The 14,990-nt window shown below is 44.9% G+C and overlaps 1 protein-coding gene across 9 annotated transcripts in view; it reads left to right on the top strand.

The window, feature by feature from the left end:
- Bptf (bromodomain PHD finger transcription factor) overlaps window positions 1-14,606 on the top strand; it is a 101,662-nt gene extending 87,056 nt beyond the window's left edge. For 7 of the 9 annotated variants that reach the window (XM_029546504.1, XM_029546503.1, XM_029546502.1 and 4 more), the window contains 6 exons: window positions 811-1,154; window positions 3,379-3,552; window positions 4,220-4,412; window positions 5,615-5,699; window positions 8,005-8,191; window positions 11,841-12,756. In XM_029546504.1, coding sequence (XP_029402364.1) covers window positions 811-1,154; window positions 3,379-3,552; window positions 4,220-4,412; window positions 5,615-5,699; window positions 8,005-8,191; window positions 11,841-11,877 — 1,020 coding nt within the window. In that variant the 3' untranslated portion in view covers window positions 11,878-12,756. Of the gene's footprint in view, window positions 1-810; window positions 1,155-3,378; window positions 3,553-4,219; window positions 4,413-5,614; window positions 5,700-8,004; window positions 8,192-11,840 lie in introns of all 9 variants that reach the window. The other 2 variants (XM_021213479.2, XM_021213478.1) reach the window with 1 other exon arrangement.
- The last annotated feature ends 384 nt before the right edge of the window (window positions 14,607-14,990 follow it).

Raw genomic sequence — 14,990 nt, 5'->3', positions numbered from 1 at the left:
TTGTAGACCAGGCTGGCCTCGAACTCAGAAATCCACCTGCCTCTGCCTCCCAAGTGCTGGGATTAAAGGCGTGCGCCACCACGCCCGGCTTTCTTTTGGTTATTTTAAGGGAAAATATAGTTAACTCTACTCTAGAAAGTGTGTGTGTGTGTGTGTGTGTGTGTGTGTCCATGTCTGGCTTGGTGGTTCTGTCTCTGCCTCTCACGCTGTAGGAATGCTGGAGTTACTGATTGGCTGTAACATCTGCCTGTATCTGGTCATTGAACTCAGGCTTTTTCACAGGACTTGTACTCATTGAACCATCTCACAAACCCAGGATTTCAGTTTATAGCCAAAGCTGTATAAAGAAAATAGTGTCTTTTGGATGGATTGCTCGTTGTGGGTGAGGTGAGGGGTTGTTTTCAGATAGGGTCTCAAGTAGGCTGGGCTAGCCTAAAACTCACTGTATTACAGAGGAAGACCTATAACTTCTGATCCTCCTGTTTCTCTCTCTTGAGTGCTGGGACTGCGAACCCATTTAGAAAATAACATATTTTGTTGCCTGGGTCTCCTATCTTAAATCTAAACAAAGCATGATAAAAAAGGACAATTTTTCTCTTTTTCTGTTCACTGCTGTTCAGAACCAGGCAGATCTCTGAGTTCAAGGACAGCCAGGGCTGCACAGAGAAACCCTGTCTTGGAAAAAAAAAAAAAAAAAAAAAAAACAGACAAAAAGAGGTACTTGGCAAGTGGAGGTAATGTCCTTCTGCTGTCCAAGTTGCCCCGTCCTATAACCCTGGTGATCATTTGTTTGTCTTCAATTGACCCCAGGAAGAGCTGAAAAGAGACCTGAAAATGAAGCGAGAGAGGGAGGTGGCCCAGGCGGTACAGGCCAGTGCTGCCGCAGTGCCCACACCCTCCGTGCCAGCCCCTGTGCCAGCGCCCGCACCGGCAGCCCTTCCCGCTCCTCCTCGTTCTCCGCCTCCCTCCACACACAGTCTGCTACCTGCAGGCCACTCCACAACCCCACTGCCTGTCGCTTCCCAGAAGAGGAAGCGGGAGGAGGAGAAGGACTCTAAGTCCAAGAAGAAGAAGATGATCTCCACCACCTCAAAGGAGGCCAAGAAGGACACCAGGCTATATTGCATCTGCAAGACACCGTACGATGAGTCCAAGTACGTGCCTCTCCCCCAGCTTTGTAGTCGAGTGAGCAGTTGGCAGCACTGGGAGAGAGGGAGGGCAGGCAGGTGTGAGGCTGGGCCCCCTCAGGTGCTTGGCATCAGGGTTAGGGGTCTGTTTCACAGGTGCACGGGCTTGCTTGTCCTCAGCCATGTCCTTTTCTGTCAAAAACAAGCTTGCTGTGGCCTCTTCACTTTCCAAAAGCTCTTTGTAGCCTCGCTCCTAATCTGCCAGCTCTGCATCTTGCAGAGGCTGCTGTCCCAGCTCTCCCTGGCCAGATCCCAGAGTCTGTCCTAAAATGGATGGTCCAAGGAGGCATCATCAGGTCCCTGTAAAAAAAAAAAAAAAATTGCAAGTTAGCATTGTTGTCTGTGTTTCCATGATATTTGTAATCAAAAGCAAAAAAGAAAAGTATTCCTTTTATCCACTTTGTGAGTTTCACACTCAGAACATGATTAAGTATGGCAGTTGGAAGCTGTTTTTGACAGTCATGACTTTGGTGACATGAATGAGATTTTTAGAGATTAGATGTTAGTCCATAAATATACTTTCTCGTTTTTCTTCTTTATTTATTTGTCATTTCTATTATTCAGTGATGTATTTAACTTCTGTCTGGAACATGTAGGACAGTGTTTGTAAGCTGCCAAGAATCACAGTATCATTTTACAGTACCCAACAGTTTAACTGTACTTTAAAAACAGAGTTAGAAATCCTTACTGTCTGTGCATGTGGGTCTGTGGAGACCACTCCACGGGTCCTAAGTCACCATCAGTTTACAAATGTCAGATGGAAGCTCTGCTGAGAGACACGCTCCCTGTGGAGATCAGCAGAGTGTGGCCATCTTCACGTCCCAGCATGTGTCCCTCATTGGTGATTATCCATCATGTAAGGAGTGACGCCCTGTAGTCTGTACAAATAAGTATGCCTCACTTTAAGTACAATACTCATGAGGGTTCCTGAGACACAGAACCCCACCACGGATGGGGACTTGGTCAGCTTTGAGCTGACACAAACCTTGATGCAACCTTCTCAGGATCCTGGCATTGCTTAAAATGAGGCGCACACACACATGTGCTTGTTCTGTTGAAACTGCCCATGGTTTCTGGCTAGTTCACTTTTTTTTTTTTCTGGTTTTCCATTGACATTTCTACACAGCAGGTTCATTCACCCCCTGTCATAGTGTTTGCTGACATCTCGGACCAGACCAGCCTGGTTTGAGCATTGTGTCACTAGCTTCTAATGGAAGTTATTAAAAATTGGAAACTTAGGTCCCGAAGTTACTTCCAGCACACAGAACACCTTCGCAAGGCAACATTTAAAGTAACTCACCAGGTCAAAAGAAAGGCTCACTGGAGGGAGCTGAGACACCTCACTGTGTTACTCCCTCACAGTCATGAGGCAAGCATTCCACAGGTTAATGTACCAGAGACAGCTTGGTCAAGGGCAGTGCACCAGTGATGGCAAGGCCAGCCTGGCTGCCTGTGAGTGATGCAGGCCTGCACAGCTCCCACCAGCTGGGATAGAGATGCTTTAGAGAGCTGCTGGTTTCCCCCAGACCCTGTGTCAAAGCCTGGGCTCCTCCCCTCCCCTCCCCTCCCCTCCCCTCCCCTCCCCAGGCTCTGTAAGCAGGAATGACTACATACATGGACCTCTCCTAGTTTCCTCCCGAGCACGTGTGACATTGTCCTCTCCACCTGGCTGGCCTGCATGTCCTGTCCTGTAACTTGTCCTTGGTGTTTGCGCTCTGCTTTGTCTCCAGTTTTAGTTTGTGAGATACATTCTCAAACCTATCTAAGAAATAGCCCTGGTATTGAAATGGCTTCTGTAGAATAGGTTTGACAGATGTAAGTCTTTGATTCTTTGGCTTTGGTTTCTGTGCCTGTTACCGTTTCACACACATTCATTAAAAGGAAGCCATTACCATCTGTGTTTTTTTTTTTGTTTTGTTTTGTTTTGTTTTCAAATTTCAGTATGTTTTAAGACCCATATTTCACTAAAGAGTGTGTCTGCTGAAATGGATGTGAGTGACGATGTGTCCACCCTTGGTCCAGTGTCAGATGCTGTGTTTGCCACTGGTAGACTGGTGCATTGAGGGTGTTTAGCCGACTCATTGGAGAAATTATCCTGTAAGAAAGCAAATCAGGGTAGAGAAGACAGATTTACATACCATGCAGCTCAAAATGACAACTACAGTGTCATTTTCATTGTGAATGCTTTTAGGTTCTATATTGGCTGTGATCTTTGTACTAACTGGTATCATGGAGAATGTGTTGGCATCACAGAAAAGGAGGCTAAGAAAATGGATGTGTACATCTGTAATGATTGTAAGCGGGCACAAGAGGGCAGCAGTGAGGAATTGTACTGTATCTGCAGGACACCTTATGATGAGTCACAGTGAGTTGATAAGAGCGTCTGTTTGACAATTCAGGAAGCCGCATTGCTCGATTGGTCACTTACCTAAAAATAAAAGCAGGGCCTCTCTGCTGTGTCTATACACCTAAGTTACAAAGCCTTTCCGGTTTCTCCTCTCTTCCTTCTTTCCCTCTCCTTCAAAATGTATGTTGCTTCCTAGTGAATGGTTGAGTTGCACTGGGGGAAATGGGGTTATAACAGTAGAATTGATTCTTCAATATGTCACAGTGATGTGAAGAAAACAGCCTGGTATCTGAAGCGGTGCTCTGTACAGCTAGACGCACCTCTCGGGAAGAGCTGGGCTGAGCTAACTCGCTGATTCTGAACACTCATTTGATACGGGACTAGTTGAAAGATGTTTGGGGCCTTATTTTGCGCTTTAAAGTCAATCAAATGTTTCACACTTTTCTTCAGATTGGTTCCCCATTAGCATACAGTACTTTTTAATATGTTTACAACTGTTCTTAACATCTAAAGTATTTGGTTAATAATTGGGATGTCACTCTCAAAAGTAGTAAAACAACAATAATGCTAAAATTACCTTATACCCCAGGGGTTAGCCTGTGTTCAGTTGCATGATGGGTAAAAGCAAAGTCTGAGCAGAAGTAGCCAGTCCTTTGGCCTCACATTTCCATTTTGGATCTTGCAGATTTTATATTGGCTGTGATCGGTGTCAGAATTGGTACCACGGGCGCTGTGTTGGCATCTTGCAAAGTGAGGCAGATCTCATTGATGAGTATGTCTGTCCACAGTGCCAGTCGACAGAGGACGCCATGACAGTGCTCACACCACTGACAGAGAAAGATTATGAGGGCTTGAAGAGGGTGCTGCGCTCCTTACAGGTGAGAAGCTGCTGACCGCCGCGTCTGACGGTGAAGCTCGGCCTGCCTCACTGTGGACGCAGGTTTGAACTTCCGGTTCTCCAGTGAGCACACCTGGTGGTCTCCCAGAGGAAAGGGCTGGACAAAGGGCACCTCTGCACGTGCTCCGCAGTTGCTCACCTGACACTGTCACACACTGACAGACAGGCGCCACCTCCGCTGTTGCTCACCTGACACTGAAGAGTGTTTGCCATTTGCTTTCATTTCACCTTATTTCTTGAAGAAAACTGAAGAAAACTGTATCATATAGGCATAGATGAGAAAGTTTGATCGAGTCTGGTTATTTCCTCACTAGAAACGAGAGAGTGGGAAGATTGGGAGTATTGGAGACGGGCGTCAGGATAGGACGTTATGGTAGCACACTTGACTGTCTCCTGCCTGTCAGGAGATCTGATGTCCTCTTCTGGAGCAAGTGGGGCCGACCGGAGCGAGCAGAAATCCTAAATTCAATTCCCAACAACTACATGAAGGCTCGTGACCATTTGTACAGCTACAGTGGACTCATATACATAAAAGAAAAGAAAAGAAAATATAAATAAATAAATAAATTTAGAAAAAGAAAGAGGGGCTGGTGAGATGGCTCAGTGGGCAAGGACACCCGACTGCTCTTCCGAAGGTCCAGAGTTCAAATCCCAGCAACCACATGGTGGCTCATAACCATCTGTAACAAGATCTGACTCCCTCTTCTGGAGAGTCTGAAGACAGCTACAGTGTACTTACATATAATAAATAAATAAATCTTTAAAAAAAAAAGAAAGAAAGAAAGAAATCTCTGACTATCACCCAATCACCTTGTGGGGATGGGTTTTTGTTTTTTTTTTTTTTTTTTTTTTTGAGACATGGTTTCTCTGTATAGCCTTGGCTATCCTGGAACTCACTTTGTAGACCAGACTGGCCTCGAACTCGGAAATCCCCCTGCCTCTGCCTCCCAAGTGCTGTGATTAAAGCTGTGCACCACCACCGCCCCACAGATAATTTTACTTCTCAAATGTAAAGCTCACTTGAGTTTTCAAGGTTTGTTGATCCAGTGAGGCAGCTGAATAATAGCAGTATATATATTATATGTAATACATACATACATACGTACATACACACACTGTGTGTGTCTATGTGTGTGTGTTAGTGTTTCCAATGACAGCCGTGACACTTGTTCTCTGTTGTAGGCCCACAAGATGGCGTGGCCTTTCCTTGAACCGGTAGACCCCAATGATGCACCGGATTATTACGGTGTTATTAAAGAGCCAATGGGTAAGTGTTCACACTAAATAGGAAGATGTGTTTCACAAGTCTTGGGTAATGATCTGTCACCATGAGGCTGATGAGGGAGAGAGTATCTTGGCCGTGCAGGCAACACTGTAACTGTGTCAGTCAGTTGGGATGCTTACTTGAGTTCCTAAACCAAAGCAAAAAGATTTCCAGATGTGTGGAGCAGCCCCGTGCTTGAGGTGTCTTTTGAAGCTGGGTTTCCTAAGCACTTAGTCCAGGCTGGCTCTACCCTGAAGTGCACCTCCCAGTGCTGAGATCAGAGGAAGGTGCCACCATCTGGGAGTGCCTATTACATTTACATAGGCATGCCTTTGAGCCAGCAGCTTAATGTGGGGACAAGTGTACGTTCCTCAATACGTACAAACACTGGAAATGAACGAGCTGTCGGCCCAGGAGCCTCTGCACCGGACCTTGTATGAGTGGAGAGCTGTGCAGCAGTACAGACAGTGAGTGCAGTCAGTGAACCCAGCCTGATGCAGGCAGTGGGGACCCTTCTTTCTCCAGAAACCACTGGTAGAGCAGCTGTCGCTGAAGGTACAAGAGGGGCAGCTACATGAGGTCCTATTTCAGAATACTGTACCAGCTGAAAAAGTTCCTAAACCAAAGCAAAAAGATTTCCAAATGTGTGGAGCAGTCCCTTTATAGCTGTTAGAAGAATTGCTTTTTTAAAGCCAGCAAAATATTCCTAAAGAGGAGAGAACACAGGGAAGAAGGAAAGGAGGATTCGGTGAGATCCATCCAGGGCTGAGCAATTGAGTGATAGAGTGGCTTATACACTTGAGACCCAGGATAGTCGATGTGTTGCTCTCTTTGAATAATTAATGATTCTGATGACTTTGTGTGGTCTAGAAGTTGAATTTACTGGAGCTAGAGAGATGGCCCAATAGGTAGGACAGCTGAGGCTCTGCCCACAGGCCAGGCTTCAATTCCCAGCACCCAGATACATGGTGCTTAGCATCACCTGTAACAGAGGTCTGACTGACTCCTTTCTCCCCACTGCCTCCTGCTCAGTACACATACATGGGATTTAAGAAACTTAATGTTTCTTAATTTATTAGCCAACTTCAACTTTTTAAATTATTTTTGTCTTGTGGTGTTTGACACACAGAGTTCATTCTGTAGTCCAGCTTGGTTTTCATCCCCCACTCCAGCAGGCCTCCTCCTCCTCATACCGCAGCACGCAGGCCTGGCAGGTGTGAGCCACTGCTCCTAGCTTTCTCAAAGAGCTAGGGTACTTTCCTGTGTCTTACCCTTTGTTACCATGGGAACAATGTGCCTCCTCAGTAGACATCTCAAGGGCATACAGACCTACAAGACATCATGGGAGAAAGTTAAAGCTACCCATTTATGTCTGGGCTTTAAACTATAAACATATTCTAGTCATGCCCCATTCCCTATTGTTTTGAAGTAGGGTCACACTCTATAGTCCTGGGTGCCCAGAACATATAATTCTCCTGCCTCAGCCTCTTGGGCGCTGGCATTATTGGTATCCACCATTCCCAGACAGTTGTATATTTACTAAAAGTTCATAAATGTCTCCATGGTGTGGACCAACTTTAAAGAGGCAGAAGATGGCAGATCTCTGACTTTTAAGCCAGCCTGGTCTATAGAGTAAATCCTAGGATAGACAGGGCTATACAGAGAAACCCTGTCTGGAAAACAAACAAACAAAACTAGTGGGTCGCTTTGAAACAGGTAGCAGGGTGTTACTAAAGGTCATGACATGACGCTGCTGCTGGTTGTATTCAAAGCTCTGAATTGTAGTTAACCTTAGTATACATAGTGATCTGTGTTTGTTATTTTAGTCTACTTTCAAAGATAAAGACAATTTCTGCTGGGCATGGTGGTGCATCCCTTTAATCCCAGCATTTGGAACACAGAGGTAGGCAGATCTCTGGGAGTTGTAGGCTAGCCTGGTTTATTTACTGAGTGAGTTTTAGGATAGCCAGAGCTATATATAGAGACCTTGTCTCTCAAACAACAACAAAACAACAAAAACATACTTGCGTATGCATAGAACCAATTGGCATAGTTTTCTTTACTGTAAAGCGGTTGAATAAATGGATATTGTTTTGTGTAGTTAAATATGAAAGAGCCTTCTTAGCATCAGCCAGCATTACTGTCTTAGAACCCAAAGTAGGCATGAATGGCAAACTAGCCTCCAGACATGGAAAAGCAGGTTCAGAAAGAGTCAGCATCAATGCATGTTGAGTTCATGAGAGCTGTGGGCCCTGATCACTGGTCAAAACCTTAAAGCTTTGAAAATGTTTTGTTTTGTGTTTTTAAGACCTTGCCACCATGGAAGAAAGAATACAAAAACGGTATTATGAAAAGCTGACAGAGTTCGTGGCAGATATGACCAAAATTTTTGATAACTGCCGTTACTACAATCCCCGTGACACCCCTTTTTACCAGTGTGCAGAAGTTCTTGAATCATTTTTTGTACAGAAACTAAAAGGATTCAAGGCCAGCAGGTAAGCACGGGCGTCCGTTATCCTGAGCTAAGTCACTCTTCGGACTCTATACTGCCCTACTAAAGGCCAGGCCGGTGGAGTGTTCATAGATAACAGATACTGTTCCGAGTTCCAGGACAGCCAGGGCTATACAGAGAAACCCTGTCTCAAAAAACAAAAAAAAAAGGTACTGTTCCTACAAAGTCAAGACTACAACGTTACACTAGGCACGGCAGTCAGAGGAGTTTGTGAGTTTGAGACCAGCTTGGTCTATACAGAGTCCCAGGCCAGACTGGTGTACATAGCAAGACCCTGTCACAATGAAAAACAAACAAACAAAAGACTATGGCATTGTGGTCTACTGTGGAGGATGGGAGCTAACAGTAATAAAAAAGGCCTGTCTGTCAATGTGGAGTCTGTATGCAGGACTTGTGATGGGCGGGGTCTCCTGCTCTCCTCTGCAACCTGGGGGAGGCCCAGCACGAAGGCTTTGACACTCTCCTGCAGTTACTTGGGCTGCAGCTTAGAAATCATCAAGCGCTGGCTTTCTAGGTGTTCTTCTAGGTTGTGCTAGTCCATAAGTCCTACGTTTTCCTAAACCATAAAAACATTGAGCAACTCTGCATGAGCTTTTGTTATTGTGACCTTCATTCCCTTCTGTTTCTCAGCTTCAGCCCACATCTCAAGCCTGTGAAGTTCTTCCTCCTGTAGAGCTTGATGCCTCTCGGGTGGTAACAGCTCTATCACTGCTCTGTTCTGTAGCCTTGAGGATCACCACTCACCATCCCCACATTCCCACCCTCTCGGTCAGCCCTAGGTGGTCAGATCGTATAGACCTTGGATGTGCTGGGGACCTGGGTCTCTGGGCATCGTCTAAGGCCCTAAAAGATTCCATCTTGAGTGTTAGAGTCGGTGTTCTGAGCCCAAGGTGAGGCTCAGGGACAGCGCAAGCGTGTGTTCTCAAGGCTGGGTGCGCACACTGACCCAACTGGCACAGCATTCTGCCTCAATCTCCCTCTAAGCAAAGTCTTGGGTCTATTTTGTATTTCCCATAGCAAGAGCTGTATTTTAGACACCATGTAGGAACATGCATAGTAAAGTTTAAAAGATGAGCTCATAGTAATAGAATACACTGAAATCTCATCAATAGTTGGGAAAGATCAGTTCATGAGTCCAGTGCAAACCTAACCGCAGAGAACTTCACATATGATAATTCCAAAGTTTAACAGAAAACCACAGAGAAAAGAAACCTAAGACCTGAGTGTGTTGGAGGGAGGACTGGTGTCCACCTCACAGAAGCTAGCGAGTCTGCTTGCCTTGCTGCTGACTGCGGGCAGGCCAGCCTTCCCTGATGAAGAGTGAACCATTCCCATAATGCTACTTGGTACACTAAAGAACTCAAGGTATCTGGAACTCACAAGCAGAGAAGTTAGCTCCGGACACATCACAGTGCCTGCCTGCCAAGAGGACACCCAGTCTGTAACCCAAGGACAGCCTGCAGGAAAGGGCCAGGTGGAGCAGAAAAGGAGAGCCCAGAAAGAAGGACAGACAACACACCCCTGAATCATGTCCCAAGAAACTGTCAGGTGCACTGCGTCTGCATCCTGGTAAACGGGTGACTGAGAATACGCAATACCTAAGATAGAAAGATTAGGAAAGAAAAACTGTAAGCAATGAACGTTTACATCATGAAAGTCCTTACTGTGCCTGCTCCTTGGAGCAAAGTACAGAAGAGCAGAGAAGATGGGACATTACCAAAAGATGACTGTCAGAAGTGAGCTATGCAGGACCATTGATCGGTCACTGAGTAGCCATTGGGACCCCTCAGTGCTGCCATAAGCTGAGCAGGGCGGAAGCCTCCACTCAGCAGCTCTCATCCCTGTGGAGAGAGGGCAAGGCAGGGGACTGGTGGAGACCAAGCACTACACACCCCGTGCCGTAGTCACCGAGTGCCAAGGCCGAAAGAAAGGGTGGACAGGATGCCTATGGGTGCAGGGATTAGACTAATGGCCAGTCTGCGTGGAAGGGGAGACTACATTCCCAGTACTTCAGGAAACATGGTTGTTAGCTTACGTGTTTAAGACACTTCCCAGCCAGGCGTGGTCGCTCACGCCTTTAATCCCAGCACTTGGGAGACAGAGGCAGGCGGATTTCTGAGTTTGAGTAGTGAGTTCCAGGACAGCCAGGGCTACAAAGAGAAACCCTTGGAAAACCTGGGTGCTTTAAGTCCCACCTGAGCTGCCAAACCCGTAAACAGAATCCCAAAGGAGAGGGGGAGAGGAGGGAGAAGAAAAGGCAGTCCTGGAGCTTGTAGCAAAACAAGGATTTGAAGATACAAAAAGCTTTCTAACTAACATACTAGTGTGTGAATGAGAGAGAGTGATATCAAACCCAGGGCTTCAGTAAGCTCACACACATGACCTCCAGGTAACATTGACCTCTAGGAGTAAGGGACCACCTCTTGCCACCAAATTTCCTATGGCTCTCTGTGTGACTTTACGAACACCGGAGCTGAATTTAGAAGCTGGCTCAGCTGTGCCCCAGTGCATTCAGTGTGAAGAGTCGCATGCTCTCCTGGGTAAGGCTAGTGTAGCTCACTGATCCTTTTTGTTGTTTTGGGGTTTTGCTTGTTTGTTTGTTTTTCAAGACAGGGTTTCTTTGTGTAGCCCTAGCTGTCCTGGAACTCACTCCGTAGACCAGGCTGGCCTCAAACTCAGAAATCCGCCTGCCTCTGCCTCCCAAGTGCTGGGATTAAAGGCATGTGCCACCACTGACCTGCTTGCGCAGGTGATGCTTAAGCCCTCCTTCGTTCCTGCAGTTACCCTGGCCACACCTCCCATTTTTAATTTGTGATCTTCCAGATTGTGTGCACATTATTCTCATGCCTTTGTTCTGATTCATCATTTATACCATCCGTGTTCTTTCTTTTCTTACAGATTGTGATATCTTTAGTCTGAATTTTTAACTGGAATCAGAACTGGATGTTGGGGTCACTGTTTATTGTACCACGTGTTTCAAAAACAAAAGTTGAAACTAGCTAATATAATTTTTTAATGTTAAATACAGATGTGTAGATACATAAAAGTTTTATTCTGGCAGCCATGTTGGACAATGTTTAAAGAATTGTGAATGCCCGAGTTGTTGTCCTTCCCGCTACTGTGATAGAAAGTGCTGAGTTGCCCTGCCACCTGTCCAGTAGTGGTCACTGACAGAAGCTGTGAATAAAGCTGTGAGAAGAGGAAGACGCTCTGGACCTGCACAGAAAATGTGATGTTAATATTACCGTTGTATTCTGGTAGAGCGCCCCTCCTCGCATCGTTGTACATAGACAGGCACACACCTTTTTACTACAGTAATGCTTCTGTAAATGTCTTATTTGTCCCATTTGTTGAAAATGGTGTAATCTTAATAAACAATATATATTTGCTTATAGATACATATATTTTTAAACATTGGCTTTTTCCAGTGAGCTACCATGTTTACTGTACAGTGAAAAGTTTTACTACTATAGTTTAAAGATTTCTTAAATGTTAACTTTCTTCTATTTGCTTGCCAAGGATGAGGGGGAGCGCACGGCTGCTCCCCCAGGCTGGCCTTGGCAGCCACACAAAGTATCAGTGGTTCATAACCGAAGGGTGCTTAATTGTCCCCTTTTTTCTGTATTCTGTAGGTCTCATAACAACAAGCTGCAATCTACAGCTCCTTAGAACTCAGCGTGTCTGTCACCTAAGCTAGACACAGCAAGTCTGGCGCTCTGAACTATTTAAATTAAAGCGCCAGGTGTTTTCAGTCAGGCTACCCTGACAAGACCGTAACCTCGTTCATATTGGTCACAACAGTCCAGTTGTATTCTTGGCCAATTTTGTCCAACGGACAAAGGAAAAGCAAAGTCAACGGCACCGTTGTCTTGTCGAGAGCAAATGGCTTTACTATTGTGGCAGAAGCAGGAAACTTTGTTTATTGAAAAAAAAAAAAAGAAAAAGCAAGAAAAAAAAAGATACTATGGGGTCACGTGTAACTCCGTGGGAATGCCACATCTGCTCTTCAGTGAAGAAGCTGTTTAGAGTCTCACAGAAAACTTTTTGACTGTATTTATTTATTGTTGCAAAAAAAAAGACGCTTTTTTATTGCTGCCCTCATTTGTCAGCTAATTATTTTTTCTTATACAAATCCAGCCCTGGTTCCGTGTATCCACCCTGTATCCTATCATGATTCCTGTAGGTGACGTACAAGGCAACCTCTAGGTGTCTTTTCTTTCTATGAAAGGAGCTGCTATGTACACATGTGCACACACAACTGGGAATCAACAATGAGTTTATTGTTCACGGGAGACACAAGTGAAGCTTGCAGAAAGGTTGGGCTAAGTGGTCCTGGACTACAGACTTAGTTGCCTTGAATACACCAGTACAAATTGTCATTTTCTCTGCACCAGGCTAAATGAGGAAAATCTCTATTTGAAGGTATCTTGTTTGTAAACATTGTCAGATTCTAATTTTTTTCTTTTTGTATTAAAATTCAACTATGGATGTATATGAATCGAAATAAATGGAGATAATTTTTCTCCCACAGATGGAGGTCTCTTTGAATGTGCGCTATGATTACCTGTAAGCCTTTGTGGGGGATGGAGGGGGGGAGAGACCAGGAATGACAGGCAGACCTTGATTTCTCTAGAATAGCAGAGGCCCTTCCTTTCCTAAGTCCCTTGTCACCACATCAGAGAAAATCTCCAGGGAGCCGGTCCCTTGCATCCCTTGGTCATCCCTGTATTAACGGGAATATGACACAGTACAAGTTGCCTTCATCCTCACCTTCCAAAACTGTAGGCAGATTCCCGTGTGGGATGAAGGGTGTTTGCTGGCCGGGTTCCTTCGGGTTTTGTTAGTTGCAGGGTAGAGGATTGAGCAGACAGGCTTCCCCTGCATCTTCCTCCTGCGGGTGCTCTCACCCTCCCTCCCCTTGGAGCTGCTTGCTGGGTTGTGAAAACCAGCCAGAATTGGGTCAGGCTGCCGCCTCGCAGATGTTTTCCTAGATTTTGCACTAGTCCATATTAGCCTTGTCCTGCTGGGTTCTAGAATCTACCTAGTCTTTGTTTTTTAAAAGCCGTCTCTGTGCATTTGGTGTCGCCCTGCTATGCAAAGCCTTCCCCAGCCCTTAGTTTCTTGAAAGGAAACTGTGGCAACAGTTGGCAAATTCTTCCTTATGACAGGCTCAGGTGTACAGGTTCTTCTGGGTCACGTGCTCTATTGAAGCCAACTCCCCCTGTGCATAAAAATGTCACTTTAGCCTATGCTTACAGCTAAAGAGACTTAACTGCTCAATATGGTAACAGTTTTTGCTTAAACTATTAAGGTGGAAGTAGTTAAATACAGGCTATTTTGTCCTTTTAGTTTACAAAAAAAAGAAAAAAGAAAAAAATGTTCCACGTTGTAAGCACTGTGCTGATGCAAGAATTCTACATCCTAATGATACAAAGTGATTCTGCATCTCCCCACGTCCAGCATCCCTGTACTATCTATTCATATATCTAAGTATATATGGGCTTAATCACTTAAGCTTGTTGCAGCAAGAGCTTTCCTACCTGTAGGCAATAGATTGCTATGTTTTTAACAAATTGTAGCAAATTCTAAATAATCCTTTTTGTACGTAATAGGACATTTCATCCTAAAAAAAAAAATAAAGTAATGTTTTTGACATTGGATTCTGTGCAGTTTCTAATGAAACAATGACTGGTTGGGTCAATGTTTGCTATATTTTCTGAAGCTGTTGGCATTGCCAAGTTGTACAGAAAGGGGGGGGGTATGGGTTGTGGATTCCTGAGACCAGGAAGATGTGAATTTCTTATTTGTGTACTTAATGGTATAAAGACTTTTGCAATTTCTATCACCATATAAAGACATTTTATAATTTTATCAGACTATGGAGTTTTAGTCTTTCAAAAGGAATTTTTGAAAAACGTACATTATTTCAAAAGCTGCTTTTCTACAAATCTCATTTGACATACTTCTGCTACTTAATAAAAGTGTTAAGCTTTGCTCCAGCAGACCGAGTGGGCTGATGCGCATTTGTGATATGGATAGGGCTCAGGTTTTGTGCCTAGAAGTTGTATTTCTTTGCTTTGATAGATTTCTTCGGCAAAAAGTATTTTTTAGCATTTCCTGTGCTCATCTCCAAATTCACAGTTTAAGACCATTTCTTAAGAGATATTTTCATAACAGCGGTAAGGCTTTTTTCTCCTGTGCAGATTCTTCAGGGTTTGTATTTACTGTCCTATGCTAGGTCAAAGAAATTGCGATCTTTTGGAGATGTTTTCTATAGTAAAAAATGACCTTTTTCTACTGGGGGTGGCCTGGAGTGCTGTGTGGGGCCCTCACAGTGTGCTGCTGTCTGTAACCTAAACTCAAGATGTGCAAATAAAACTTCTTTCCCTGTCTCCGTCCATCTGTGTCAGGTCAGATCTCGGTTCTCGCGGTTCTGATATAGGAGCCAAGCTGGTGGCTGCACACTCGGGATTACATCCCTTGCCCTTGCTTCTTGTTGTTGTAAGTTTTATTTATTTTTACGGGTGTGAGTGTTTCACCTGCGTGTGTGTGTGTGTGCACCAGGCATGTGCACCAGGCGTCCTCGGGAAGTCAGAAGAGAACACTGGATCCTTTGGAAATGGAGTTAATTTGCTTACTTAAGCCACTGTGTGGATGCTGGGAATTGAACCCAGCTCCTCTGCAAGAGTGGCTAGTGATTTTAACTGCTGAGCCATCTCTCCAGCTCCCAAAATTCACTCTTTCCCTGGTTGGGGCAGTTTTACAGGCAGTGTCTTTAACTT

This window comes from Mus pahari, chromosome 14 (assembly GCF_900095145.1).
Source record: "Mus pahari chromosome 14, PAHARI_EIJ_v1.1, whole genome shotgun sequence".
NCBI lineage: Eukaryota > Metazoa > Chordata > Mammalia > Rodentia > Muridae > Mus > Mus pahari.
This window is presented reverse-complemented; position numbering and strand designations above follow the sequence as displayed.